Source organism: Barbus barbus, assembly GCF_936440315.1.
Source record: "Barbus barbus genome assembly, chromosome: 50".
Taxonomy (NCBI): Eukaryota; Metazoa; Chordata; class Actinopteri; order Cypriniformes; family Cyprinidae; genus Barbus; species Barbus barbus.
The window spans coordinates 491,138-517,832 of NC_136728.1; the positions used below are offsets into that span (position 1 = coordinate 491,138).

At 43.2% G+C, this 26,695-nt stretch overlaps 1 protein-coding gene across 2 annotated transcripts in view; it reads right to left on the reverse strand.

Moving 5' to 3' along the window:
* Nucleotides 1-26,144, reverse strand: part of LOC306868334 (receptor-type tyrosine-protein phosphatase beta-like) — a 37,394-nt gene extending 11,250 nt beyond the window's left edge. For both annotated transcript variants that reach the window (XR_013784094.1, XM_079414438.1), the window contains exons 1-12: nucleotides 26,053-26,144; nucleotides 24,052-24,453; nucleotides 20,496-21,457; nucleotides 14,023-14,290; nucleotides 10,726-10,989; nucleotides 9,510-9,776; nucleotides 7,853-8,113; nucleotides 7,342-7,608; nucleotides 5,026-5,289; nucleotides 4,672-4,935; nucleotides 1,165-1,428; nucleotides 787-1,050 (exon numbers count right to left, since the gene is read on the reverse strand). Coding sequence is in view for 1 of the 2 variants with exons in the window: in XM_079414438.1 (XP_079270564.1) it covers nucleotides 787-1,050; nucleotides 1,165-1,428; nucleotides 4,672-4,935; nucleotides 5,026-5,289; nucleotides 7,342-7,608; nucleotides 7,853-8,113; nucleotides 9,510-9,776; nucleotides 10,726-10,989; nucleotides 14,023-14,290; nucleotides 20,496-21,457; nucleotides 24,052-24,453; nucleotides 26,053-26,104 (3,799 nt within the window). In the remaining variant the exon portion in view is untranslated. The remainder of the gene's footprint in view (nucleotides 1-786; nucleotides 1,051-1,164; nucleotides 1,429-4,671; nucleotides 4,936-5,025; nucleotides 5,290-7,341; nucleotides 7,609-7,852; nucleotides 8,114-9,509; nucleotides 9,777-10,725; nucleotides 10,990-14,022; nucleotides 14,291-20,495; nucleotides 21,458-24,051; nucleotides 24,454-26,052) is intronic.
* Between the last annotated feature and the right edge of the window lie 551 nt (nucleotides 26,145-26,695).

The window sequence follows — 26,695 nt, forward strand, 5'->3', positions numbered from 1 at the left end:
GGCAATATATGCTTACAGACAAATCTGACCATTCTGTAGGAGACAGAGTAATCATTTATTTCTAACAAAAAAAAATTAAATAACTCATAAAAGTAAAATGCTACCAATTACCATGTTTTGAGAAAATAACAATGCACAGTTTCCTGTAAGGGGTATGTTTAGGTGTAGAGCTATAGAAAATACAGTTTGTACAGTATAAAAACCATTACGCCTATAAGAGTCCCCACAATTCACAAAAACAAAAATGTGTGTGTGTGTGTGTGTGTGAGTGTGTGAGTGTTTGCCACATTGAGAATGTTGTATAGACTCACTCCTTCATTTATGCCTATGTATGATCTGCAGTGTGTTGGATTTATTTATTTTTATTGGACAAATATAAAAAATGCTCTGAATTATAGTATTTCCCATTAATTTCCTGTGGGTGCACACTTTTGTCAATGAACGACAAATTAAGGAAGTTTTTTCTTTTCTTTAAACCACTTAACTTTGTTGAATGGAGTCCATTTTTTGTGGGTGTTCAGGTGTCAAACTTAGGAAAAGTAGCCAAGTCTAGTACCGCTCAGATTAAAGAAACAAAAAAAAATGATTTTGCCCAAATTTATCCCGAAGGATGCTTGAGGGTTAAACTTGCCACTGCAGGCTGTGCAGTACATTGCTTTTACCATGATATTGTCAGGCATGCAGGTAATGCACCAAATCATTACTCTTATAAAACAACAGCATCAACATGACAAAAACAGCGGAAAAACACCATATATCGTTTTTTTCTAAAGTGTATTACTTTACCTGTTCGTCCTGTTGCTGTGCTGTTATTGATCAGAGATCCGCTGACTGATGTAACAGTTATCATGTACTGTTGTCCTGGCAGTAGACCCTGGAAACTGATCTCATTCACATGTTTAGGGACTGATCTCTCCTCAGCCTGACCGCCCGTCTGGGACAGTGACACACCGTAGCGGTCCACATCGCCCTGTCCCGGCGTCCAGTTCACTCTAAGACTGCTGCTCTGACCATCATTACTGATATGAATGTTCTTCACTTTACTGGGAACTGAAATAAATTGAAAAGACAAAACCTTTCAGACTCTGCAAGATACAAGATACAGTCAAAAATCTGTTAAACCGCTATATTTCTGAGATATCCACAGGCAACAGTGAGATGTACCTGTTCTGCCTTTGATAAACTGAACACTGAGGTTTGGCCCACTGTAGGTGGACACCACAATTTTGTAGAGTCTTCCAGGAGTGAGAGAAGAGAGCAGGTATCTGTTGGTGCTGCTGGTTAGTGTGATCGGAGGAAACACCTTCATGTCGTTAAAGAGCAGCTGAACCTCATAATGATCCACATCTCCGGGAGCAGAAACCCATGACACCAGCAGGTCCTCTGTGCCGCTGTCAGCCAGCGTCAGGTTCTGCACTCCTGCTGGCACTGACAGAGAATAGGATAATAGTAAACTACAGTACAGACAAAGCCATGCAAGTTACACTAAACATAAATACTCTAAACTAAACTACAGAGCCAAATAACTAAACCAAAATACAGAATTACAGTAAAGGACAAATTCTATGGATTAGTTTACTGTAGAACTGTGGTAAACTAAACTATTAAGCAACAGAATTACAGTTAACTAACCTACAGAGTTACATAACTACAGAAACTATACCACAGGACTACAGAACTGTGGTAAACTACACTACAGTGTTACAGGACAACTGTATGCTACACTAGAGAAGTGCAGAACTGTGGTAAACTACACTACAGTGCTACAGGACAACTGTATGCTACACTAGAGAAGTGCAGACCTGTGGTAAACTACACTACAGTGCTACAGGACAACTGTATGCTACACTAGAGAAGTGCAGAACTGTGGTAAACTACACTACAGTGCTACAGAATTACAGTAAACTATACCACAGAGCTACAGAACTGTGGTAAACTACACTACAGTGCTACAGGACAACTGTATGCTACACTAGAGAAGAGCAGAACTGTGGTAAACTACACTACAGTGCTACAGAATTACAGTAAACTATACCACAGAGCTACAGAACTGTGGTAAACTACACTACAGTGCTACAGGACAACTGTATGCTACACTAGAGAAGAGCAGAACTGTGGTAAACTACACTACAGTGCTACAGAATTACAGTAAACTATACCACAGAGCTACAGAACTGTGGTAAACTACAGTGCTACAGAATTACAGTAAACTATACCATAGAGCTACAGAACTGTGGTAAACTACACTACTGTGCTACAGGACAACTGTATGCTACACTAGAGAAGTGCAGAACTGTGGTAAACTACACTACAGTGCTACAGGACAACTGTATGCTACACTAGAGAAGTGCAGAACTGTGGTAAAATACAGTGCTACAGAATTACAGTAAACTATACCACAGAGCTACAGAACTGTGGTAAACTACACTACAGTGCTACAGGACAACTGTATACTACACTAGATAAGTGCAGAACTGTGGTAAACTACACTACATTGCTACAGGACAACTGTATGCTACACTAGAGAAGTGCAGAACTGTGGTAAAATACAGTGCTACAGAATTACAGTAAACTATACCACAGAGCTACAGAACTGTGGTAAACTACACTACAGTGCTACAGGACAACTGTATACTACACTAGATAAGTGCAGAACTGTGGTAAACTACACTACAGTGCTACAGGACAACTGTATGCTACACTAGAGAAGTGCAGAACTGTGGTAAAATACAGTGCTACAGAATTACAGTAAACTATACCACAGAGCTACAGAACTGTGGTAAACTACACTACAGTGCTACAGGACAACTGTATGCTACACTAGAGAAGAGCAGAACTGTGGTAAACTACACTACAGTGCTACAGAATTACAGTAAACTATACCACAGAGCTACAGAACTGTGGTAAACTACACTACAGTGCTACAGGACAACTGTATGCTACACTAGAGAAGAGCAGAACTGTGGTAAAATACAGTGCTACAGAATTACAGTAAACTATACCACAGAGCTACAGAACTGTGGTAAACTACACTACAGTGCTACAGGACAACTGTATGCTACACTAGAGAAGAGCAGAACTGTGGTAAACTACACTACAGTGCTACAGAATTACAGTAAACTATACCACAGAGCTACAGAACTGTGGTAAACTACACTACAGTGCTACAGGACAACTGTATGCTACACTAGAGAAGTGCAGAACTGTGGTAAACTACAGTGCCACAGAATTACAGTAAACTATACAGCAGAGCTACAGAACTGTGGTAAACTACAGTGCTACAGAATTACAGTAAACTATACCGCAGAGCTACAGAACTGTGGTAAACTACACTACAGTGCTACAGAATTACAGTAAACTATACCACAGAGCTACAGAACTGTGGTAAACTACACTACAGTGCTACAGGACAACTGTATGCTACACTAGAGAAGTGCAGAACTGTGGTAAACTACACTACAGTGCTACAGGACAACTGTATGCTACACTAGAGAAGTGCAGAACTGTGGTAAAATACAGTGCTACAGAATTACAGTAAACTATACCACAGAGCTACAGAACTGTGGTAAACTACACTACAGTGCTACAGGACAACTGTATGCTACACTAGATAAGTGCAGAACTGTGGTAAACTACACTACAGTGCTACAGGACAACTGTATGCTACACTAGAGAAGTGCAGAACTGTGGTAAACTACACTACAGTGCTACAGGACAACTGTATGCTACACTAGAGAAGTGCAGAACTGTGGTAAACTACACTACAGTGCTACAGGACAACTGTATGCTACACTAGAGAAGAGCAGAACTGTGGTAAACTACACTACAGTGCTACAGGACAACTGTATGCTACACTAGATAAGTGCAGAACTGTGGTAAACTACACTACAGTGCTACAGGACAACTGTATGCTACACTAGAGAAGTGCAGAACTGTGGTAAACTACACTACAGTGCTACAGGACAACTGTATGCTACACTAGAGAAGTGCAGAACTGTGGTAAACTACACTACAGTGCTACAGGACAACTGTATGCTACACTAGAGAAGTGCAGAACTGTGGTAAAATACAGTGCTACAGAATTACAGTAAACTATACCACAGAGCTACAGAACTGTGGTAAACTACACTACAGTGCTACAGGACAACTGTATGCTACACTAGAGAAGAGCAGAACTGTGGTAAACTACACTACAGTGCTACAGAATTACAGTAAACTATACCACAGAGCTACAGAACTGTGGTAAACTACACTACAGTGCTACAGGACAACTGTATGCTACACTAGAGAAGTGCAGAACTGTGGTAAACTACAGTGCCACAGAATTACAGTAAACTATACCGCAGAGCTACAGAACTGTGGTAAACTACACTACAGTGCTACAGAATTACAGTAAACTATACCACAGAGCTACAGAACTGTGGTAAACTACAGAACAACAGAAAACTAAGAGCAACAGTAAACTCATCCACAGACCTAGAGAACAGGAAGAACTACAGTAAATAAAAATCACGGAGCCACAGAACAACAAAACTCTGAACTACAGTGCAACAGAGATACATTAAACTATAAAGCCATAGAATTGCGGCAAACTAAAAAAAGTAGCAGCTGCAGAACTACAGTAAAATGCACTACAGAGCTGTCAAAGTAAAGCTGGACAGGTATACTCACATGTCCTTCCGTGAGTTGAGATGCTGGACTCATACTTCCCACTCCACGTGCTGATGATCACAGTGTAGAGTCGGCCTGGCACCAGCCCACTGAACACACATTCATTCTGAGTCTTGGGCACCGTCTTGTTCTGTTGGAAGATGTTGTTGTGCTTGATGGAGACATGATAGTAGTCAAAGTCTCCAGCCGCGTGCCTCCAGTACACCTTCAGACGGTTGTCACGAGCCATGTGTGTGGCTGTAGGGTTCAACGCTGTGGCAGGTTCTAGAGCAGAGAAGCACAGAATAATGTGAACAATCAGACCGTACACAGCAGCTCAACATCTCCATCACTGTAACAGATAGAAGCTCTTACGCGTGCGTTCCTGAATCACGGTGTGGTTCTCATACTCTCCACTGCGGCTGCTGATGGAGATGTTGTAGAGGCGTCCAGACACCAGAGAATTAAAGACACACTCAGTAGTGAGCCTGGACACAGTGAGGGTGTGAACGGTTCTCTCCTGATCTCTCAGAGTGACCGAGTAACTGTCCACGTCTCCCTCAGCTGCTCTCCAGGACACGCTCAGGAAGTCCATGCGGCCGTTGTTGCTGACCGTCACGTCTCTCACTGCGGCTGGAACTGATCAACACACGACACAAGCCAAAAACACAGTACAGAGCTGCACGCTGCTCAATAAAGACAAACAGAATCAGGACTGATGCTAGTGATCTGTTTGTCTGCTTTTAATATCACTACATATAAATAAATATTGTATGGCTAAAGGGAAGCAAATAGAAAATGGTGGAAAGTAGGAGAAGTATGCTAATATGCTATTTCATAAACTCCTCAGATTTATATGAAGTCACCTTTATTTTTATAAGAACAACAGAAATAGTTTCAAAGCAGCTATTCATGCAAACTATGGATCACAAACTGTGCGATAATGCAGGGTGATGATGAACTTTTTCATTCTTGCAGTTTTACTGCAAAACTAACATTTTATTTTTTTATATAATTTAATAATTATTTATACAATTAAATTAGATTAAATATTACATTACACAATATAAAATATTATTTGCAGTTCATTATTTATAACCATAATTATATATACCTATTATACAGTGGCAGGAATAAGTTTGTGAACCCTGACTTTCTGCATTGATTACTCATAAAATGAGGTCCGATCTTCGTCTCAATTAAAAACAAACATAATCTTACGAAACTAATAAAAGGTTTTGCTTCTCAAAACTGTATTGAAGACATGAGCGATCCCTGACAGAGCAGGCTGTGGAGTGAAACTCTGTGAAACCACTGCTGCATGTCTCATGTTTGCCCATAACAAACTGGACATTTCCTTCATTGACGGAACAATGAATTACAAGCGTGGAGCAAAAGATTTGACAGGAGAATGTCAGGACATCAGTTCATGACTTATGAATAATATTGAAATGCAGTGTTCAGGATATCAGTGTCTAAAATTATGATGAGCGACTACTTGTTACTATGTTAACAATAATAAAATGCTGAGTAAAAGCACGATTGTTCGCTCAAAAAAGAACAACATCCTCCCTCCACAACAACACTCTCTGCAGGAAGTCGCACAAATGACCTTGACATATTCAAGACTTCCTGAAAATTCCAGGAGCATTCCTGCAGCTCCAGATAAGAGTGTGTACCTGTGTCATCCTTCAAGCAACTCTGAAGAAGCCATTCAGAGTAAACCGGTTACACAGGCACCGCTGCATGGTTTTAAACAGCAGCTGCGTCCCAAATGACACACTATGATATATATAATAATCAGAGTCTGATAGCCCCTCCCCCTTCGCTATGCAATTAAAGCTGTGACAGTTGAATGCAGTAAGTGTTCAACATTGGGGAAGTCGTGGCCTAATGGTTAGAGAGTCGGACTCGTAATTCAAAGGTTGCGGGTTCGAGTCTCCGGCCGGCAGGGATTGTAGGTGGGGGGAGTGAATGTCCAGCGCTCTCTCCACCCTCAATACCACGACTGAGGTGCCCTTGAGCAAGACACCGAACCCCCAACTGCTCCCCGGGCGCCGCAGCATAAATGCTGCCCACTGCTCCGGGTGTGTGTTCACGGTGTGTGTGTGTTCACTGCTGTGTGTGTTCACGGTGTGTGTGTGTTCACTGCTGTGTGTGTGCACGGTGTGTGTGTGTTCACTGCTGTGTGTGTGTGTGCACGTTGGATGGGTTAAATGCAGAGCACGAATTCCAAGTATGGGTCACCATACTTGGATGAATGTCACTTCACAATGTGAGAGACAACAGGAGATGCACTTTTTCACTGGAGGAAGCGTTATTATGGATTACGGACTCGTATTTTAGTTAAAAACATATTGATGGATTTTGTCTTCTCCAGATGTTAACTGATGGACTGGAGTGGTGTGGATTATTGTGATGTTTTTATCAGCTGTTTGGACTCTCATTCTGACGGCACCCATTCACTGCAGAGCATCCATTGCTGAGACACTGATGCAGAGACACATTTCTACAAACCTGATGAAGAAACACACTCATCCTGATCTCTGATGAACTGAGGGTGATCACATTTTCAACAAATTGTCATTTTTGGATGAACTATTACTACTTCATACATGCCACACTTATTTAACAAATATCCCGTATGTATTATAGTAACATGCAGCTGGTGTTCTGTTTTTGGTGTATTACCTGTGCGCCCATCAGCCACCGTCTGGCGCGAGAGATCGCCCCTGTGCACTGTGGTCAGCACTGTCCTGTACAGAGCGCCGGATCTCAGGCCCTGGAAGTGGTAGGAGGTGACACTGGGTGGCACACTCTCATTCTTCATGACCACGCTCTCGTGGATGAGGAGCACACGGTACAGATCCACCGCACCGGCCGCCCCGTCCCAGCGCACCTGCAGAGCATCTGTGCTGCCCTGATTACTGACCCGCAGCTGGGTGACCTGCGCAGGGACTGACCACACACACAGCATTACTCAGTAAAATCAAGTGAATGGACACTCCAGTCATCACCCTGGACATCTGCATGAGTCAAGTCAGCTTTATTTATATAGTGCTTTCAACAATACAGATTGTGTCAAAGCACCTAACAGGATCAGATTGGAGGATAGAGTGTCAGTAATGTATAATAATAAGATCAAACACTCAGTTTTCAGTTAAAGGCATTTCATTATTGAGTTCAGAGATGAATGACCCACCGGTTCTTCCTGTGACATGGGCCAAACTGCTCTGATCTCCACTGTTGGTCATCACGGTGATCGTATAGGTGTGTCCAGGCATTAACTTGTTAAAACTGCATTCCTGCACATCACGGGCTAATGTCCGTGTGTCCACAGTGGCGTCTCCATCCTTCAGCAGGATGGTGTAGTTGTCCCATTCGCCGACGGGATGGCTCCACACAGCGCTCAGCGAGGTCTCGGTGCTGTGACGGACACTCAGCCTCTGAACGGACCGGGGAGCTGATGGACAGTGCAGAACAACTGAGAACAGTGTCTATCCCCGGTCTTACTGTCTTCAGTCCTGCTCCTGCAGAGTCCAGCTCCAGCCCTAATCAAACACACAGCTAAACCAGCAGCTGTGCTGAAGCGGACTGGAACTCAGCTTTGCAGGACAGCGAGCCTCATTTTAATTTGACATGAATACAAAGTGCACTGTTTAAAAATGCTTAAGAATCATAGTTATGAAAGTGTGCTCTCTTTACGGTAAGTACACTTAAAGGGATAGTTCACCCAAAAATGAATATTATCCCATGATTTATTATGTTCTTCTTTCTGATGAATACAATCAGTTATATTAAAAAAACATCCTGGCTCTTCCAAGCTTTATAATGGCAGTGAATGGCTGTTATTTTTCGAAAGTCCTAAAGAAGTGCAATAAAGTGCATCCATCCATAATAAAAAGTGCTTCACATGGCTCCGGAGAGAGCGTAAAGGCCTCCTATGCGTTTTTGTAAAATAAAAAATCCATATGTAAAACTTTATAAACAGAACTTTCTAGCTTCTGCTAACTGTCGTACGTTCCCTCTAGATCTCGGTCCTGGTGGATGACGGAGGACGTCGGTATAGCAAAGGCTCCGAGGATAGTGACGAACGCGGGAGCAGAGGAGAGTGCAAAACACCGGTCACAAATTAGAAGCACGAAACCAGGATTTGTATAGAAAAATGTCGGAGGATTTTGAAATAAGCCAAGAGGAGACTGGTTTCTCTTTGCTAAAGGAAACTTTGCTTCCTTTGCTCCTGTAAACAAATGTTGGTTCTGGAGAGCATATTCTCCCTGGAGTTTACGCATAGTCCTACGTCATCCGCCAGAACGCTGTTCTGTTGTGAACGTGTGTTAGCAGAAGTGAGAAAGAGGTGGTTATATCGTTTGAAATATGGATATTTTTCTTACAAAAACAGATCGATTTGCTACAGGAGGCCTTTATTCTCCCCCCGGAGCCGTGTGAGGTACATTTCATTATAGATGGATGCACTTTATTGCACTCCTTTTGGACAACTGATAAATAACAGCCATTTACTGCCATTATAAAGCTTGGAAAAGCCAGGACGTTTTAAAATATAACTCCGACTGGATTCGTCTGAAAGAAAAAGTCATATACACCTAGGGTGGCTTGAGGGTGAGTCAATCACGGGCTAATTTTAATTTTTTTTGGTGAACTATCCCTTTAAGTGGCCTTTATTATTAGTGTTTATATCTGCAAGTACAGTTTAAAAAAAAAAAAGATTTGAAGTACACTAAAAGTGCACACACAATACAATTAAGTGCACTTCTGTTTCACAAGAGCAGGCACTTTGTGGTTTTGTAATGTTGGTTTGTGAAGTTTGACGGCAGAAGTTGAGCTGATCGGTTACACACCTAGTCTCTCGTGGCAGTCGGAGGTCGAGCTCAGATATCCGCTCTCCACGCTCACTGCAGCTCTGTACAGACGGCCTGGAACCAGAGTCCCGCTACTGAAGCTGAACTCCACCAGAGTCCTGTCCACCGTCCGGTTCATCAGCACCGACGAGCCGTTGAACAGCAGGACACGGTAGAAATCCCAGTCGCCAGCAGGAGGAGACCAGGACAGCCGCAGGGTCTTCTCATTAAGGGCCTCCAGCTGGAGATGAGCCGCCCATCCTGGAGCTGATGAGCAGCAGACACAACAAGAACTCACAAATCTCTGGTTATTTCTATCCATCAGCTGACAAGGCACTGAATCACTCATTATTCATATGTCATACTGTATATGTATTGTATAATGGCAGCTGGTTATAAATGGTTTCTAGCTAACTGAAACTCATTGTTTATGATCTATTAATTGTGCGGTCTTTATTTGTGAATCACACTTGGTCTTCCAGAAGTGACCAGACACCTGAAATTTAACTTTTTTTTTCTTCAGTAAAATCAATCTAACATATTTTTGTTCAATAATATTTTTATTTTGTATTTTGAGAGAATTTAATGGTAATAATTGATATTTATGCAATTATTATTATTATTATTCCCACTGAAAATAGTACAAAAAATTGTTCTCTATTTTTGTTCAATAATTTTTCAATGAATGCAGTATCTCAGATTAAAATAGAGACTAGGCCTTTAAAATCCTTGTTTTGAAGGCAGATGAGCACCTGGTGAGAGCAAAGAAAGAAAAGCATGTATTTTCATGGTGTAACCACTAGATGCCTGTATAGGACTCTATAGAGAAGCTTGTGAATTCCCTAGGTGTTTTATACATAATACATAATTGTTTTCTTTTATTAGGTTGTGGATTTAAATGTATATCAAGGCATTCTCTGTGTGTGTGTGTGTGTGTGTGTGTGCGTGCGTGTGTCTGTGTGTGTGTGTGTGTGTGCGCGTGTGTGTGTGTGTGTGTGTGTGTGTGTGTGTGTGTTTGTCTGTGTGTGTGTGTGTGTGTGTGTGTGTGCGAGTGTGTGTGTGTGTGTGTGTGTGTGTGTGTGTGTGTGTGTGTGTGTGTGTGAGTGTGTGTGTGTGTTGATTTTGCACTCTAGATATGTACACTTCAGGTAATAGCTTTTAAAGTACCATTTAGGGGCAAATAAGGTACGAATATGTAAGATTTGTCAGTTCTTGCCTGTTCTCCCTGTTGTCCTGGTCTCAGCTGTTAGTTCTCCACTCTTTGTCTTCACCAGCACTTGATAAGCTTTTCCAGGTGTCAAGCCGCTAAAAACCCACTGAGTAGTGTTTGGAGGCAGAGTAAGGTCCCGTTCTGAAGAGATGGAGGGAGACAGAGAGAGCTGGTAGGACTCCACGTGTCCGACAGCAGGAATCCAGGCGGCTTTAAGAGAGTCCTGGCTGCCGTTGCTCTGGAGAGTCAGTGATGTGACGGGAGCAGGAGCTGCACGAATGATAAACCTGTCTTTAAGTGCACTTAATCTCATTGGAAGTGTTTATTACAATAGATTCATTTTGTGTTTAGGACTTCATTACATTTAGTGACTTAAAGGAATAAAAACATGTTTGGAACGACATGTCATCTCGTAATCTCAGCATGAGTGTTTCCTGAAGAGTATGTGACAATACTTGTGTGTGTGTGTGTGCATCAAGGGTAACGGGCAGTAAAAGACAGGATATGTAGGCGGGTAGTCTGCTAAAGCAGGAAGGGAGGAGGCAAGCTGAAAATATCCTGAAAATAACGATAAAAAAGCTGTTGGCCTTTGGTTAGGAGTAAACCTGCTGCTGGTTAGAGGTGTTTCTGTGTCCTGTGGAACACGATGACTGTAAAACGAGCTCATGAGTAAACCCTCTCTGATTTAAAGCAGGACTTATCGAACTGTTTGGTGAAAGAACATGAAAAAAATCAGTTGTTACATATATAATGTGAATTTAGATAACAAAATGGGACTGATCGCCATTCCCAGACATATTTTTTCTGTCCGACATTCTGCTCTGATGGTTTATCCCAGACAACAACAACACACTCCATGTTACTGCCACAGGACCCTGAACCGCTCACCAACACAATAACATTACATATAAGACAGTGAACATTAGAGCAAAGACTATCTTGATGTCATGCTGCAGTGCATGTTGGGAACTGCAGATATTGTATGTTACAGTGTGTAAAATGAGCAAATAAAAGGCTAGAGGATACAGGAAAGGAGGCTCAGAACATAGCACCACCCTGTTTCATCAAGGTCCTGCCCCTCATCTGAACCGGTCCCTGTCTGAAACAGATACAGTAACTCAGTACAGTCCAGCTACAGCTTTTAAAATGCTTCAGAGAGCTGAAACAAGTGCAGTAAGTCAAGAGGAGATATAAACCTCAATAAACTGCTTTGGTTATTAGCACTGAAGTACATGCTACCGTCATGCCAAGATTTTAAAGATCTCAAAGATCTGCTGGAATGTCTCAGAAGGAAGCCTTTTCCCTGGGTTTAGGTCAGTGATAATGGGGTTCGTCCATCCAAATTCACTACAAGAAACTCTGCATGGAGATCTGGCAGCAGTCCATGTGAATGAACCATTAGAAACTCCACAAATCTGGTCTAAGGAAGACGCTTATTGTGAAAGAATGTCAAGGCAAGACAACTGGAACAATGTGTCCTGGACAAATGAGTCAAAGGTCAAGTTGTTTGGCCACCGTTCCAAACAGACAAACACTACAGTGGTTACCGGCATAAAGTCAACTGAGAATTCCATATCATACAAAAAGATCCATGAGGAGAACGTGAAGGCATCTGTAAACAAGCTAATGATGAACCAGCAGATCCATAAAGCAACGATTTAGAAGAAGGAATAAAGGGCTGTGGGACTGGACATGAAAAACACAGTTAAAGTTATTCTGCTCGGAGGAATGGACAGAAAATGATCCTCGTCATTGTAAGACAACTATAAGAAATGCCTACATGAAGAATTCTGAAATTGTATTGAAAAAGCTATAAATGTTGAGAATGGACCTGTTATTAATTTACTTATACTATAATAGACCACCATTTATTCGCTAAGAATTGTGAGAACAACTTGATTTGTATTCTTGTTTCTGTATGTTTTAGAGTATTGAGTATTGAAACTGAGACTTTTCAGAGGAGTTATAATCTAGCAAACATTAGCAATTAGGAACTGATTACTTTTTTGAGTAACTTAACCCCTTCTCAAACTTTTCAGGTCCAGGAAACCCTTAGAGGGGAGAACATTTTCCAAGGACCCTCTCATAATTTCAACAGTGATATACTTACTACCCTTTGTGCCCAGTTTTCTGGATTTTTTTCTTCTTCTTCTTCTTTTTTTCTGGATTAATACTTTTTTCTCCATTAAATGTTTTTTTGGACATATACAAATTAACAGCAATTTATTAAATGTTTTAAAATACATTTTTTGGGGATCATATGAAATCTGTTTTTTTTTCTTTTTCAAATATCCTTAAAATGTTTCATTGTTCTCAAATTTGTATTTTTCTGGATTTCATTGTAATAGTTTAATTAAATTTTAATTTACAAGCATGAACTGAATTTATAAAACTGTAAAAACTCATTGTATTGTTACTGCATTCATTTGTTTTACAATATATGGGCATATTAATTGTTTTAGTTTCTTCAGAAATTCTGTGTTGTCTGTTGTATTTTTTCTGGATTTATAATTTAATACAAATTAATTATTAAAATGGTGGTTATCAAATGAAGACATAAATATTAACAATTAAATTCTGTCACATTTTCAAGTTAAACCAAACTCTTATTTTGACAGGTTGTTGTGAAGAGCATTGTGTTTTTGTGTGTGTATAATAAGATTATGTCAAATGAAATGGTTAAATGCTAATGAAGTGACTCAGAGCAGCTCTGGAGATGAAGTTCATGTGTTCCAGTCCAAATTTCGTGACATACAGTAAATTCCTTTGGATTCCACGATTCTGAGCGCGTTTTGTGCATCACAGAAATCATAGCGCCCTAAATTTCTTCCTCAAACCCTATGGCTATGGGTCACAGACCTCACTTTGAGAACCTAACACTTAACATGAACAAAAAGTTTAAAGGTAATAATATCTGCTGAATGAGTCCATAAGTCATTTGTATTATTTTGTATTTGCAGGCCAAAGATGCCCTTGAGTGAGGAAAGGGTCAGCGACGGCTCTTATGAACACACTGCCAAGACTTCAGTGAAAAACACTAATATACGGCATGTCTACAGCCGTTCACAGACACATCCTCTGCAATCTGTGTGGATGCAGGTGCTTTATCAAATCTGTCAGAACAATGTGTTCCACCATATCAATGAACAGTAAAAAAACAACCATAAATCACTGCATGCTATTGTGAAAATCAGCTTTAAAGCACTTTAAACAGAGAACACGAGGACCCTCCTCTGGTTCATGACACTATTGTCCACGGGTTCAGATTCAGAAAACTAACGCTATGAATGTAAGAGGACTTACTGGTTTGAACTGTAATGTTCAAGCGTGCAGCATCTGTCTCAGAAATGATTCCAAACAAATAGGTAGCACCAGGAGTCAAATCCATCATCAGGCATGTGTGATGGCTGGGATGCTTCATGTCTTCAGAACATCTTGTGAAGTGAGAAGCATCAGTCATGACGAAGCTGCAGGATTTTCCAGGTGTTGTGAAATTCAACACACAATAATCCATCTGAATACTCGCTGCAGTCATGTTCACCAGACACCTGACAGCCTCCGTCGTTACAAGCTACAAACAAGAAATACACAACGGGAAGTTAAAGAGGAACAGATATTGACCAGCACTATAAAAATCAACTAAATCTGCTGTGCACATAAACACACTGGACAGTCTAATGATGTATGGCAAACATATCCCAAACCCCCAGTATTTAATGGCCTAATTTCTAAATTGAGACTGAGCAGCTAAAGTCAGGTGTCCACTGTGATCTCTGAATCTTACTCAAACCGTGCAGCATGGTGAGAGTAATGCCAAGCTCATGGCTTCCATTCCCAGGGAATGCATGAACTGATAAAGAATAAATCATGTATGCAATGTAAGTCACTAGGAATTAAAGCGTCTACCAAATGCATAAATGTAACCATGTTGAGAGGAACACTGACGTGATGTGAACGGCAGCACTGATTGTCCTGCTGTTTCTTACAGGTACAAGAACATCTCAAGGGTTTCTACTGTAATTATGTGCTGAGTTGATTACTTTCAAACTGTAGTCTGTTACTAATTACAAATTACAGGATAAAAATTGTAGTCTGTAATGCAATTAGATTACTCACTTTTGGATTACTTTTAGATGACTTTTGATCTAACTTGTTTATAGATTGAAATGGGATTATTGTTATAGGCAATAAAAAGAAAAGAATAAAATTTGACCATTAACCGACATCAGAGAACATGCAAATGTGTTGTTAAATTATTTTATATATTGAAATCTCAGGGGTTTGACTGACAAAAAGTTTGGAAATCCCTGCTTCACATGAACAAACATGAATAAACTTGAAAACATGGACAAAGTCTTCCAGGTTTGAACTATTATTCCAGCTATACATCATCAGTGTTCAGTAACTTTCATGACCGAGAGGTGCTTTTGTCCCCAAATTCAGATGCATGCTTACAAATTAATTTACATGACATTTACATGGTACACTGTCACTGTATTCAATATCACAAACAAATGTAGATTTTTCTTAAAGGTAAAATTGAAACTTAAAATGAATTTAAATTTAAAATGAATAAATTATAAACAATTTACTGCCATTGTGTGAATAATTTGTAATCATGTAATCCAGAAAAATTAACTGTAATCTGATTCTAACCATTTAAAAAATTTAAAATTATCCAAGTACTAGCACTTTTTATTTTATTTTATTTTTTACCCAGCACTGGTAATGTCAGCGAATCACAGTCACCCCAGTCATCAGCACCCACGCTAACGAGATCACAGTCACCTGCCTTCTAATTCACCGCACCTGCCACGGCCAATCAGCAACACTATATCTGCACTCTGACAGCACTCCTTCCTCATCCGGTCTACTGTTCACTAACCCGAACCTAGCATGACTCTCTCACGCGTAACCTGTTGTTTACTCACCTCCAGAGCTCCACCTCCAGAGCTCCACCGTCGAAGTTCACCACCGCTCCTGTTCTCCACCGGTCCTTGGAGCCCGACCCTCCCACTGAGATACTCACCTCCTGATATCACTCACGTCCTACTCTCACTTCCTTGCAAGTCTGACAATAAACCCTGCTAACCACATTCCTCCGTGTCTTAGTCTGTGACCTGACAGAAGACCGGACCAACAACAGCGGCGTGTCATGGATCCTCGGCCGCTAGAGGAATTGGTTAACACCCTCCATGCCTCTCTCCTGCCGGGTGTGGCGGCTTTCTTCTCCAGGTCTCTCTATACATCGAGATGCAGCCCCTGAAGTTTCCAACGGAGAGGTCGAAAGTGGCTTTCCTCATCTCCCTGCTGTCCGGTAAGGCGTTGCTTTGGGCCAAGTCGATTTGGGACGCCCAGAGTGTCATTGTAAATTCATTCGATGCCTTTACAAGTCATTTCAAGGAGGTCTTCGGAGTCGCAATGGGGAGGATCTCCGTGCAAGACCGGTTGCTAAGGCTGCGTCAAGGTGAAGCCTCTGTGGATGACTACACGCTGGAATTCTGCACCCTTGCGGCCACTAGCGGCTGGAATGAGGCGGCGCTGCTCAGCACTTACCGTGCGGGGCTGAATCCTCGTCTGCGCGCCTAAATGGCTATATATGACGACAATGTGGGCCTGGAACCCTTCATGCAACGGGCCTCCCGCATCTCGCAACGCCTTGCCGCCTGTACAGTGGATGAAGCCGCGCCCCAGCTCGCCTCACCCGCCTCCGGTCCCCCGGTACCAGAACCCATGCTCGTGGATGCTGCTCGACAATCACGCACGGAGCGTGCGCGCCGCATCGCGGCCCAACTGTGCCTGTACTGCTCAGCCCCGGGGCACTTTATCAGGGAGTGCCCCGTAAGACCTCCACGCCCAGCGGTGAGTACCCTTCAACTAGAACCAGACATTTCTTCCTTATCCCTCCTGCCAGTGTTACTTCTCACCCCTGATTCCTCTGTTGCAGTCTCTGCCTTGGTCGACTCGGGCTCCTCGGGGAACTTCATCTCCCAAGCCCTCTTAAACCATCTAAACCTCCCGCGAAGGCGGCAACCCCGGGAGCTCCGAGTCGAAACCATCCAGGGAAAGCCGCTGGGGCGTGGTAGAGTCAAGTTCCGAGCCCCCCCGCTGAAACTCCGTATTGGGTGTCTACACGAGGAGTCCATCTCTTTTCTGGTACTGGAGGGACCCACGGTGGACATCATCCTGGGACGCCCCTGGATCCAACAGCACTCCCCCGAGGTCAGATGGGATCCGTGCGAGATCACTCGCTGGAGCGAGCACTGCCACCGGAACTGCCTGACCCCAGTCCTCAAACCACCCCAAGACCCTGCGGTCGTTCAGGTCAGTTCCACCCTTGTGGAGAGCCCTGAGCCCTCAGTGAAGTGCACAATCCCATCCGACTACCGGGCGTTCCAGGATGTATTTAGTAAGCAGGCGGCCACGCGCCTTCCACCGCATCGGCCATGGGACTGCGCCATCGACCTGCTGCCTGGGGCCAAGCTACCCAAGCGTAGAAACTATCCTCTGTCCATCCCGGAGCGCAAGGCAATGGAGGAGTACATCAAGGATTTCATCTGCCCATCTACATCCCCCGCCACCTCAAGCTTCTTCTTCGTCGGCAAAAAGGACGGAGGCTTGAGGCCATGTATTTGACTACCGGGCCCTGAACGCACAAACGGTGAAGTTGCCCTACCCACTTCCCCTGGTCCCTGCCGCCCTCGAGGAACTCTGTGGAGCCCGTATCTTCTCCAAACTGGACTTGCGGAGCGCTTACAACCTCGTGAGGATCAAGGCGGGCGATGAGTGGAAGATGGCATTTATCACCCCTGCTGGCCACTACGAATACCGGGTCATGCCGTATGGCCTATCCAACTCACCGTCCGTCTTCCAGAGCTTCATGAACGAGGTGTTCCGGGAGTTCATGCATCGGTTCGTGATCGTGTATATAGATGACATCCTGATATACTCCCGGAACTTGGCCGAACATCGCCACCACGTGAAGCAGGTCCTTCAGCGGCTCAGGAAACACCACCTATACCTGAAGTTGGAGAAGTGCGAGTTCCATCGCTCCACAGTGCAGTTCCTCGGATACATCATCGGCCCAGAAGGTATCAAGATGGACCAAGGGAAGGTACAGGACATCCTGGACTGGCCTCTCCCATCTTCTGCAAAGGAACTCCAGCGATTCCTTGGATTTGCCAACTTTTACCGACGGTTTATCCATCTGTACAGCTGGGTGTCGGCGCCCCTTACCACCATGCTACGTGGCAAGCCCAAGTCTCTGTCCTGGAGCCCCGAAGCCCGGGAAGCCTTCCACTGGCTCAAGGAAGCTTTCAGCACGGCCCCCATCCTCCGACATCCAGATCCCCAGGTCCCCTTCGTGGTCGAGGTGGACGCCTCTACCACTGGCGTAGGGGCCGTGCTGTCCCAATTCCATGGTGAGCCTCCCCACCTCCATCCTTGCGCTTTCTTCTCCTGGAAGTTGACCCCTGCGGAGCAGAACTACGACATTGGGAACCGTGAGTTGCTAGCCATCAAGTTGGCTTTGGAGGAGTGGCGTCACTGGCTGGAGGGAGCCCCATTACCCTTCACTGTGATCACCGACCATAAGAACCTCCAGTGTCTCCTAGATGCCAAACAAATCAACCCCCGTCAAGCCCGCTGGGCGTTGTTCTTCACCCGCTTCTCCTTCTCCATCACTTACTGCCCCGGAACCCGGAACCTCAAAGCCGATGCACTCTCCCGTCTCCATGTCCCCGACATTCCCTCCGACCCAGAACCCATTCTCCCTCCAGCCCTCATAGTCAGCCCCATTCAATGGGAAGTCACCAAGAACATCCGCGACGCCACCCTCACCGACCCAGCTCTGCAGGGAGGCCCAGAAGGGAAGATCTACGTCCCGCGATCTCAACGCCTACCCCTTCTGGGCTCAGCCCACGAAGTACCAGGCTCTGGACACCCAGGCAGCCAGCGAACCCTCTCGCCATGTCTCAGTCTCCTTGCCATCTTCCCGCAGGCAAGCTGGTTCCCCTACCCATTCCCCGAAAGCCCTGGTCCCACATAGGCGTCGACTTTGTCACCGACCTCCCAGAGTATGAAGGGAATACCTGTGTGCTAGTCGTGGTGGATCGCTTTTCTAAGGCCTGCAAGTTGATTCCCCTCAAGGACCTCCCCACAGCACTCGGCCTCTTCCACCATGTGTTCCGCAACTATGGCCTCATCTCTCGGGTCTGGAAGGCCTTCTTTCGCCTCTTAGGAGTCACCGTCAGCTTGTCCTCGGGGTACCACCAACGGCCAGGCTGAACGCAGGATCCAGGAGCTCGGACGCTACCTCCGGTCATACTGCTCTTCCGACCAGCACAGCTGGAGCCGGTTCCTCCCGTGGGCCGAGTATGCCCAGAACTCCCTACGCCAATCCACCACAGGGCTCACACCGTTCCAGTGCATACTCGGTTTCCAACCCCCACTCTTCCCCTGGACGGAGGAACCATCGGTGGTTCCAGCTGTGGATCATTGGTTCCGAGAGAGCGAGAGGGTATGGGACTCAGCTCACATCCACCTCCGGCGAGCAGTGCGGAGGCATAAGCGCTTTGCAGACACCCGACACTCTGAACCCCTCCGATTCCAGCCAGGTGACCGGGTCTGGCTCTCCACCCGAGACCTCCGCCTGCCCTGCAAGAAGCTGAGTCCCCTCTTCATTGGTCCCTTCTGAGTACAGAGGCAGGTCAACACTGTCACTTACCAGCTCCAGCTCCCCCCAAGGTATCGCATGCACCCCACCTTCCACGTTTCCCTCCTTAAACCCATCTTCCCCTCTGCCACAGGACGCACAGCACCGGATGCACCCCCTCCTCCTCCGGAGATGCTAGACGGGGCCGAGGTCTACCGAGTCCGCACCATCCTGGACTCACGGCGACGGGGCGCCCGGCTCGAATACCTGGTCGACTGGGAGGGATATGGACCAGAGGAGAGATCCTGGGTGGCCAGGGACGACATTCTGGACCCCTTGCTCCTGGAGGACTTTCATAGAAACCACTCCAGTCGTCCCGCACCCAGAGGCCGGGGCCGCCCTCGTCGCTGTGGTAGGGCGTCAGGAGCCGCCCCTGGAGGGGGGGGGGGGGGGGGGGTAATGTCAGCGAATCACAGTCACCCCAGTCATCAGCACCCACGCTAACGAGATCACAGTCACCTGCCACGGCCAATCAGCACCGCTATATCTGCACTCTGCCAGCAGTCCTTCCTCATCCGGTCTACCATTCACTAACCCGAACCGAGCCTAACTCTCTCACGCTTAACCTGTTGTTTACTCACCTCCAGAGTTCCCGCTGCTCCACCGTCGAAGTTCTCCACCGCTCCTGTTCTCCACCGGTCCTTGGATCCCCACAAGCCTCCTGAGCCCGACCCTCCCACTGAGATACTCACCTCCTGATATCACTCACGTCCTTCTCTCACTTCCTTGCAAGTCTGACAATAAACCCTGTTAACCACATTCCTCCGTGTCTCTAGTCTGTGACCTGACAGGTAGTAACCAGCCAATCAGATAAGATTAGCAGTTTTTGGCAGCAAAGTAGATATCAGAACCTTTGTATCTTGTCCTTTGATTGTGCATTTTCCAAATTCCAAAACTAGCTGAAACCTTGCAATATCTCCACTGACTTGTCATCTAGTGAACACACTAGTAGCTGTTGTATTTGCATGAATTCTTCAAGATTCAGATTCTTGACAGCATCGAACAAGACTGTAAGCAGAAATACCATAGCAAAACTTGAATCAGTGAGAATATGGTTGCTGACCTTTACTGTGGAAGCCATGGTGGGAGTGGCAGTAGATGGTGGAGGTGAGGTTCCAGTGCTCAGAGCAGCAGTGCTGGTGGTGGGGATGGTGCTGGTGCTGGTGGTGTGGATGGTGCTGGGGATGGTGCTGGTGGTGTGGATTGCGCTGGGGATGGTGCTGGTGGTTTCTACAGTTGTAGCTGGAGCCACAGTAGTTGTGTATGTCGTTGATGTGAAGGTGTCTGTATCCGGGGCGGCTGTAGATGTGTACAGGGCTGCAGGGCTGGTTGTTGCACTCGTCCTAGTTTTAGCAGAACTGGTGGCTGTATTGGGAGTAGCTCTAGTATCTGTACTGGGAAGATCTTGAGTAATGGCTCGGGTCGTTCTTGTTTTAAATGGCAACATCGTCTGAACATCTTTGATGATCTTTGTCGTGGTTGAGCTTTTGGTCGTGGCATTAGTCCATGCCCCATCTGTGTTTGACACTGGGAAACTACTGGTTGAGCTCTCGGTCAGTGTAGGATCTGCATCAGTGCTGTGAGCTTCAGACGGTCCTGTATGAAAGTCAGAAGAACATGAAGGCTCAGCGTCTGTCGTGGCGATAGTTAACTCTGTCTGAGAAGTCAGAGGGTTGTGGGCCTGCTCCATAACATCTGAGGCCATCTCTGTCACGTCAACTCTAGTCTGGGTGAAGTTCTGAGGTGCACGAGGAGTTCTGGGGACCATCAGAGCAGTGGAGGACACCTCTGTAGCATCAGGCGTCTCGTAGTGTGATTCTGTCTCGAGCATTTGAGTCTCGTTCTCCTGAAAGTCTGTTTTGGCAGTGAATGACGTCGGATCAGCTAGACCAGTGGTAGCGGTGCGTTTGGTTCTGCTTCTGATTGTGTTACTGTGGTGGGTCACCGCTCTGCTTTGAGTAATGACGGGCACAGTCAGAGTGGTAATTTCCCCTGTGGAGCTCATTGTTGAAACTGTGGATGGGCCTGTTGAAAAAAGACTGATGTTAGCTTTACGCAGCAAAATGTGTTTTCACTGCAGGTGCATTTCAAAAATAAACTGTTGTACATTTTTATAGATGGTTATTTTTAATGGTGCAAACGTTCCTACAAAATAATATTACATTGCTTCTTTCACATTTCACACCACTTTCAAAGTGAAATATCCAGTAAGTGATGCTAAAAGCAGCTCCAACAGTGTTGTTGGTGTTTTCATTTCAGCTGCACTGCCATGAATTGTACATACAGGAACGGTTTTGGAGTTTTGCAAAAATGCAGGGAGAGGCACTTTTTTTTTCCAATGAACATGTTGAAAACCAGACGTGGTTTAATAATATGAACAACCACCCTGAACAGCATAAATACATTAATTATAATACTTGTATATTCTTTAGGGTATTGTTAATAACCTCAAGGATTATTCAGTCATGAACCACTTAAAGCCCATAATGCACCTGTGCTCAATCGATTCAGCTTGATCACTTAATGATAATGTGTAGTTAAGACCAGAGTTTTGTAACTCATTCTGACATCACAATGTTACTTACTGTCAGTGTTGGGGAGTAACTAGTTACATGTAGCAGAAATATGTAATTTAATTACAAAAAAAAATGGGTTACACTTTATTTTAAGGTGTCTTTGTTACAGTGTAATTATACATTTAAGTACTGAGTCGTATTAATTAACTACACGTATTTACTTTATGGTTAGGTTTAGGGTTACTTGCATGTAATTATGCATAATTAATTGTTATTATATTAGTAAGTAACGTGTAACAAGGTCACCTTAAAATAAAGTGTTACCAATAAATGTAACTGTAATGTTACATTTACTGATAAAAAAAAATGTGTAATTAAATTGCAGTTACTTATGAAAATGTTAACGATTACACAGGGGGTTACATCTTAATATTTTCACAAACATACAGATCTGATTGATTTCTTTCATCATACACAGAATAGGACCCATGCTTATTCAATAACTGTTTTATTTTCTATTTTTGTTTATGTTTATGCTTTATTTTTTTTAAGATTAACTGTTTTTCCAAGGCATTGTTAGATGCCAGTGTTTCCTGTCATAACGTTTTTTATTTAAAAAGGGAGTCATCTCAGTTATCACCAGTAAAGTACGGAGTGCCACAAGGATCTCTCCTAAGTCCTTTGCAATTTTCAATATACATGTTGGCCCTTGATAATATTATTAGAAAATACGGGATTAGTTTTCATTGTTATGCTGATGATACTCAACTATATATCTCAAAACCAAAACCAGATGAAACTTCTAAATTATCTAATCTTAAATCTAGATTAAAGACACATCTCTTTAGCCAAGCATTCACATTCACATAATGCATTTTATAATCTTATACTACAGTTATATCTGATCAAATGCACATTAATATTCTTTAGCTTGGGTTGAACAAATCATTTTTGCTTGGTTGGAACAGCAGCAAGGCTAATTATGTCTCTATTTATTTCTCTGTTTCTGCCACAGGATCGGCATCCTGAGGTAACTAGGAATTACTGAAGCATCAGTCTGGCTCCAGAACACCTGAGAAGAGATGATGCCAACCCCTCAGAAGACCTCAGATGATGCCAACCCTGAAACAACATACAGAACCACCAAATGTTGCTATAAGTTTGGTTGCAGCATATAATAATTGCTGTTAATAGTGTTCATCATCTGTTTGATTACATCATTAACTGATTTTACCATACATTTCTGCCATATGGACATCAACTTGACATAGTCACCACTGATAAGATACTACTAAATATATTGTAGAAACTTAATTTCCTGTAAAGTTGCTTTGCAACGATTTGTATCGTGAAAAGCGCTATACAAATAAACTTGAATTGTTTTGATTTAGCATCATAGCTATTAAACTATATCTTGTTTTGATTCTAAATCTGTATATAACCTCAGAATGATCTGAAAGTAAAAAGAGGTGCTAAAGTCTGATTTTGTGGTGGCTGTTCTTTAAAATTAAATGATTATAATCTTAATTAGAGTGATGAAGGATTCTGAAAGTCTGACAGTAATCAGTGTAAAGCACTAATGTAAGGATAACCCTGTCTGCTTTACATGTTTGAAAATGATTAACAGTTGAAAACATTTGTTAGAAATTTAGAAAATTAATCAGACGTAATCAGTTACATTACTTTAATAAAGTAATTAAAATAGTTACACTACTTCTTAGTTTTTAAATAGGGCAACTTGTAATCTGTAACCTATTACATTTCCAAAGTAACCTTCCCAACACTGCTTACTGTAACTAAGTCTAGTAATTTGAAATGACTACATAACATTTTAACATGTTTTTTTTTTTTTTTGTACACTGATATTTTGGCCTATCAGACTACATTTATCAGAGAAACTTGACATATTTTTTTAATCATGGCAGATAACCCACAGTAGGGTAGGGTACATACATATAGTAGTCTAATATTACAGTACTTTACTGTATTGTATTCTACTGTAGCATGCCAGTAGCAATCGAATCATCTCAAATGTTAATTGTGAAGACACGTGTAAGCAGATATATGAGTGAGTGTTTCTGTGATGCGAGATAGTCAGCTGACCTGTGGCAGGACAGAGAGACGTGGACACCCGTCTCCCCTCAGAGTCCACCGTCATCATAGACCAGTTTGAATACTTCTGCTCAAAGCGGACAACGACCCGCTCGCCCTGTTTCTTCAGGAACAGGGGCGTCTCTGCCAGTCCGAAGCTCCCTGGGTGGTCGTAGCAGCTCCAGGCCGGGGCAGTGTGGCAGTCGCTGAGCTTGACCAGGCGAGCATGGTGCGGGACGCCGCTGCTCTGATCGGCCCACAGACATCTGGACATGAGCGTATGATTGAGTCTCCTGGAGCTGGTCCAGACCCACTGCTGAGTCGGGCTCGTCTCATTACACCTCCTCAGGACCACCACACTCCTGTGTGTGCTCAGACACAAGCCTTTATTAGTGTGTGCCACCAGAAACCCACCTAGCAGAAAGAAACGTTTGTTTAGTGTTAGTCATCTGATAATAGCATATAGATTACAGTCGATATCTCTGAAGAAGAACACTGTGTAGGATTGTCACGGTTTCTTATGGACTTGCGCAGATAGTTTGGTAGTAAGGTGTCCTTGTCACACGTTACATATACAGTCAAACCAAAACTTATTCAGACGCCGTCAACATTTCTCACATTATATCACAGTTTATTGGCTATAGTTTAGAAAATGGAAATAAAATAAGACAAGAACTCAGAGTTAAACTGTGTCAGAACAAACTGATCTTGATAATGTCAGATAACTTTGATAGAAAGGTATGTAATGAATTGGGTTGAATAGCTGTCAGATGTTAAATTTAAGAACACAGTTAGATAATATCAATTTAGCTCAACCAATCACCAAGCAGTGCTACATTTTGTTCAGTGGAAAAATCATCACATTAGTAATAAAGAAAAACACTTCAGCAAAATATGCTCAGCTCAAAGTGTCTGAATCATTTTTGATCCAGTAGTCCACTGTATGATTTTTTTTGGTATAATATGTCACAGTTTACTTTATTTTGCTCTCCTCACTTACATAAATCAACTATAGTGTCCTGTGCCCACTAGTAAATAAAATAAAATAAAAATAAAAATTTGGTGTCTGAATAATTTTTGGTTTAAATGTACTTACTATTATAGTAACAATAAATGATGCATAATTAAATCCAAGTAACCCTAAAACAACCCCTAATCCTAAACCTAATCATATAGTAAATACATGCAGTTAAATAATATTACTCAGTACTTAATGTATAATTACACTGTAACAAGGACATCTTAGAATAAAGTGTAACCGAGACTTTTGGCCCCTTTATGAGGTGAGAGAATCTTTTCATGATCATTTCACACGTCATTTCCTGATGTAGGGGCGGAGAGAGCTGGAACTCATTGTTTCTGGATTTTTCAGCATATTTACACATTAGAAATGAAAGATGAACGAGTGGAAATCAATCAAATCAGTTTTACAGCATCTGAAGCATTGTCAGAAAGTCTTCAGTCAGGCACATGGTCTCGTCTTGATGCAAAATAGCTTTGTCACCTCTCTGACATTTACAAAGAGAAACACAACACAGCAAAAAACTCACATTCCTTTTTACGATTTGTTGCAAATGACAATTAGTGTTAGCTCTTCGTATTAATCAGTGAAACCTGTTTTAGAATCACTGTTAAAAGAAAGCTTCTTTGTGCTGAAAGTTAAAGTTTAAAATAACCATTTATCTTTGTAATATTCATCATTATTAACAACCAATATATAGTGCTATCAGTAATGAACACTTCATAATGAATATGAAAATATTCAAAATACAAAATATGAATGGCACTGCCAATATTCGTAATATTCATAACAACAATGAATTTAATCCTGTTATTAGTAATAATGCTATTAATAAAAGGTCCTCTAAATGGTTATGAATACACATTTGATCAGTTCAGCTAACCTGCTATAGCTCAGTTCATGTAACTCAGGTTTTTTGCTTGAATCGTCCCTAACCAACAATTCAACAAAAGACAGCCAAGCCAGTGAATAACGATAATATTAATACTCACTCAAAGCAGAAAAGCGCTCCAGGGTTAATAAGATGAGAAACAGCGTTCCCATGTTTCTGCTTTGTGAGTCTCTCTGAGCTGGAATGAGAGTCTGAGCGCTCAGGAGGAAATTCTCTTTCAGGGGAAGGAAGAGTCACTGACCGCCGTTTCCTTCTATTCAATCGTGTGAGGCTAGTGACAGTCCAGCGGTCCTCAGACCTCAGCTAGCCTGGCTAAAGCACACACAGGCCTTGACAGCGTTTCTCCAAATAATTGGTATTACTGCATTTGTAGTTGAGTCTGTGTGCTGGCATCTATTCTGCTGAGCATGTTTGAAACACTAGACAAGATAAAGAAAGTTCAGTACAGTTCAGGGCATTCCCAGATTTCTAGAAGGCCTGTAAGGAGATCCGCAGATCCTTTGGGATCTCAGTCCTTCAGTGAGTCACCGATCTCCAGCTAGCACAACACCGAATCAGATCTGCATCAAACAGCTTTAACCCGCTGGTGCTCTTCGCTCACTTTTGACAGAAAAACGTTATGTTTTGAGTTTTTTTAAATCACAGCTTCATCGGAATGGTACGAAACTTGGTGACTTTTATGGCATTTGGAATGTGAACACACACAATAATTGAGGGCTTGATTCGAGCAGGCTAAGTGGTCG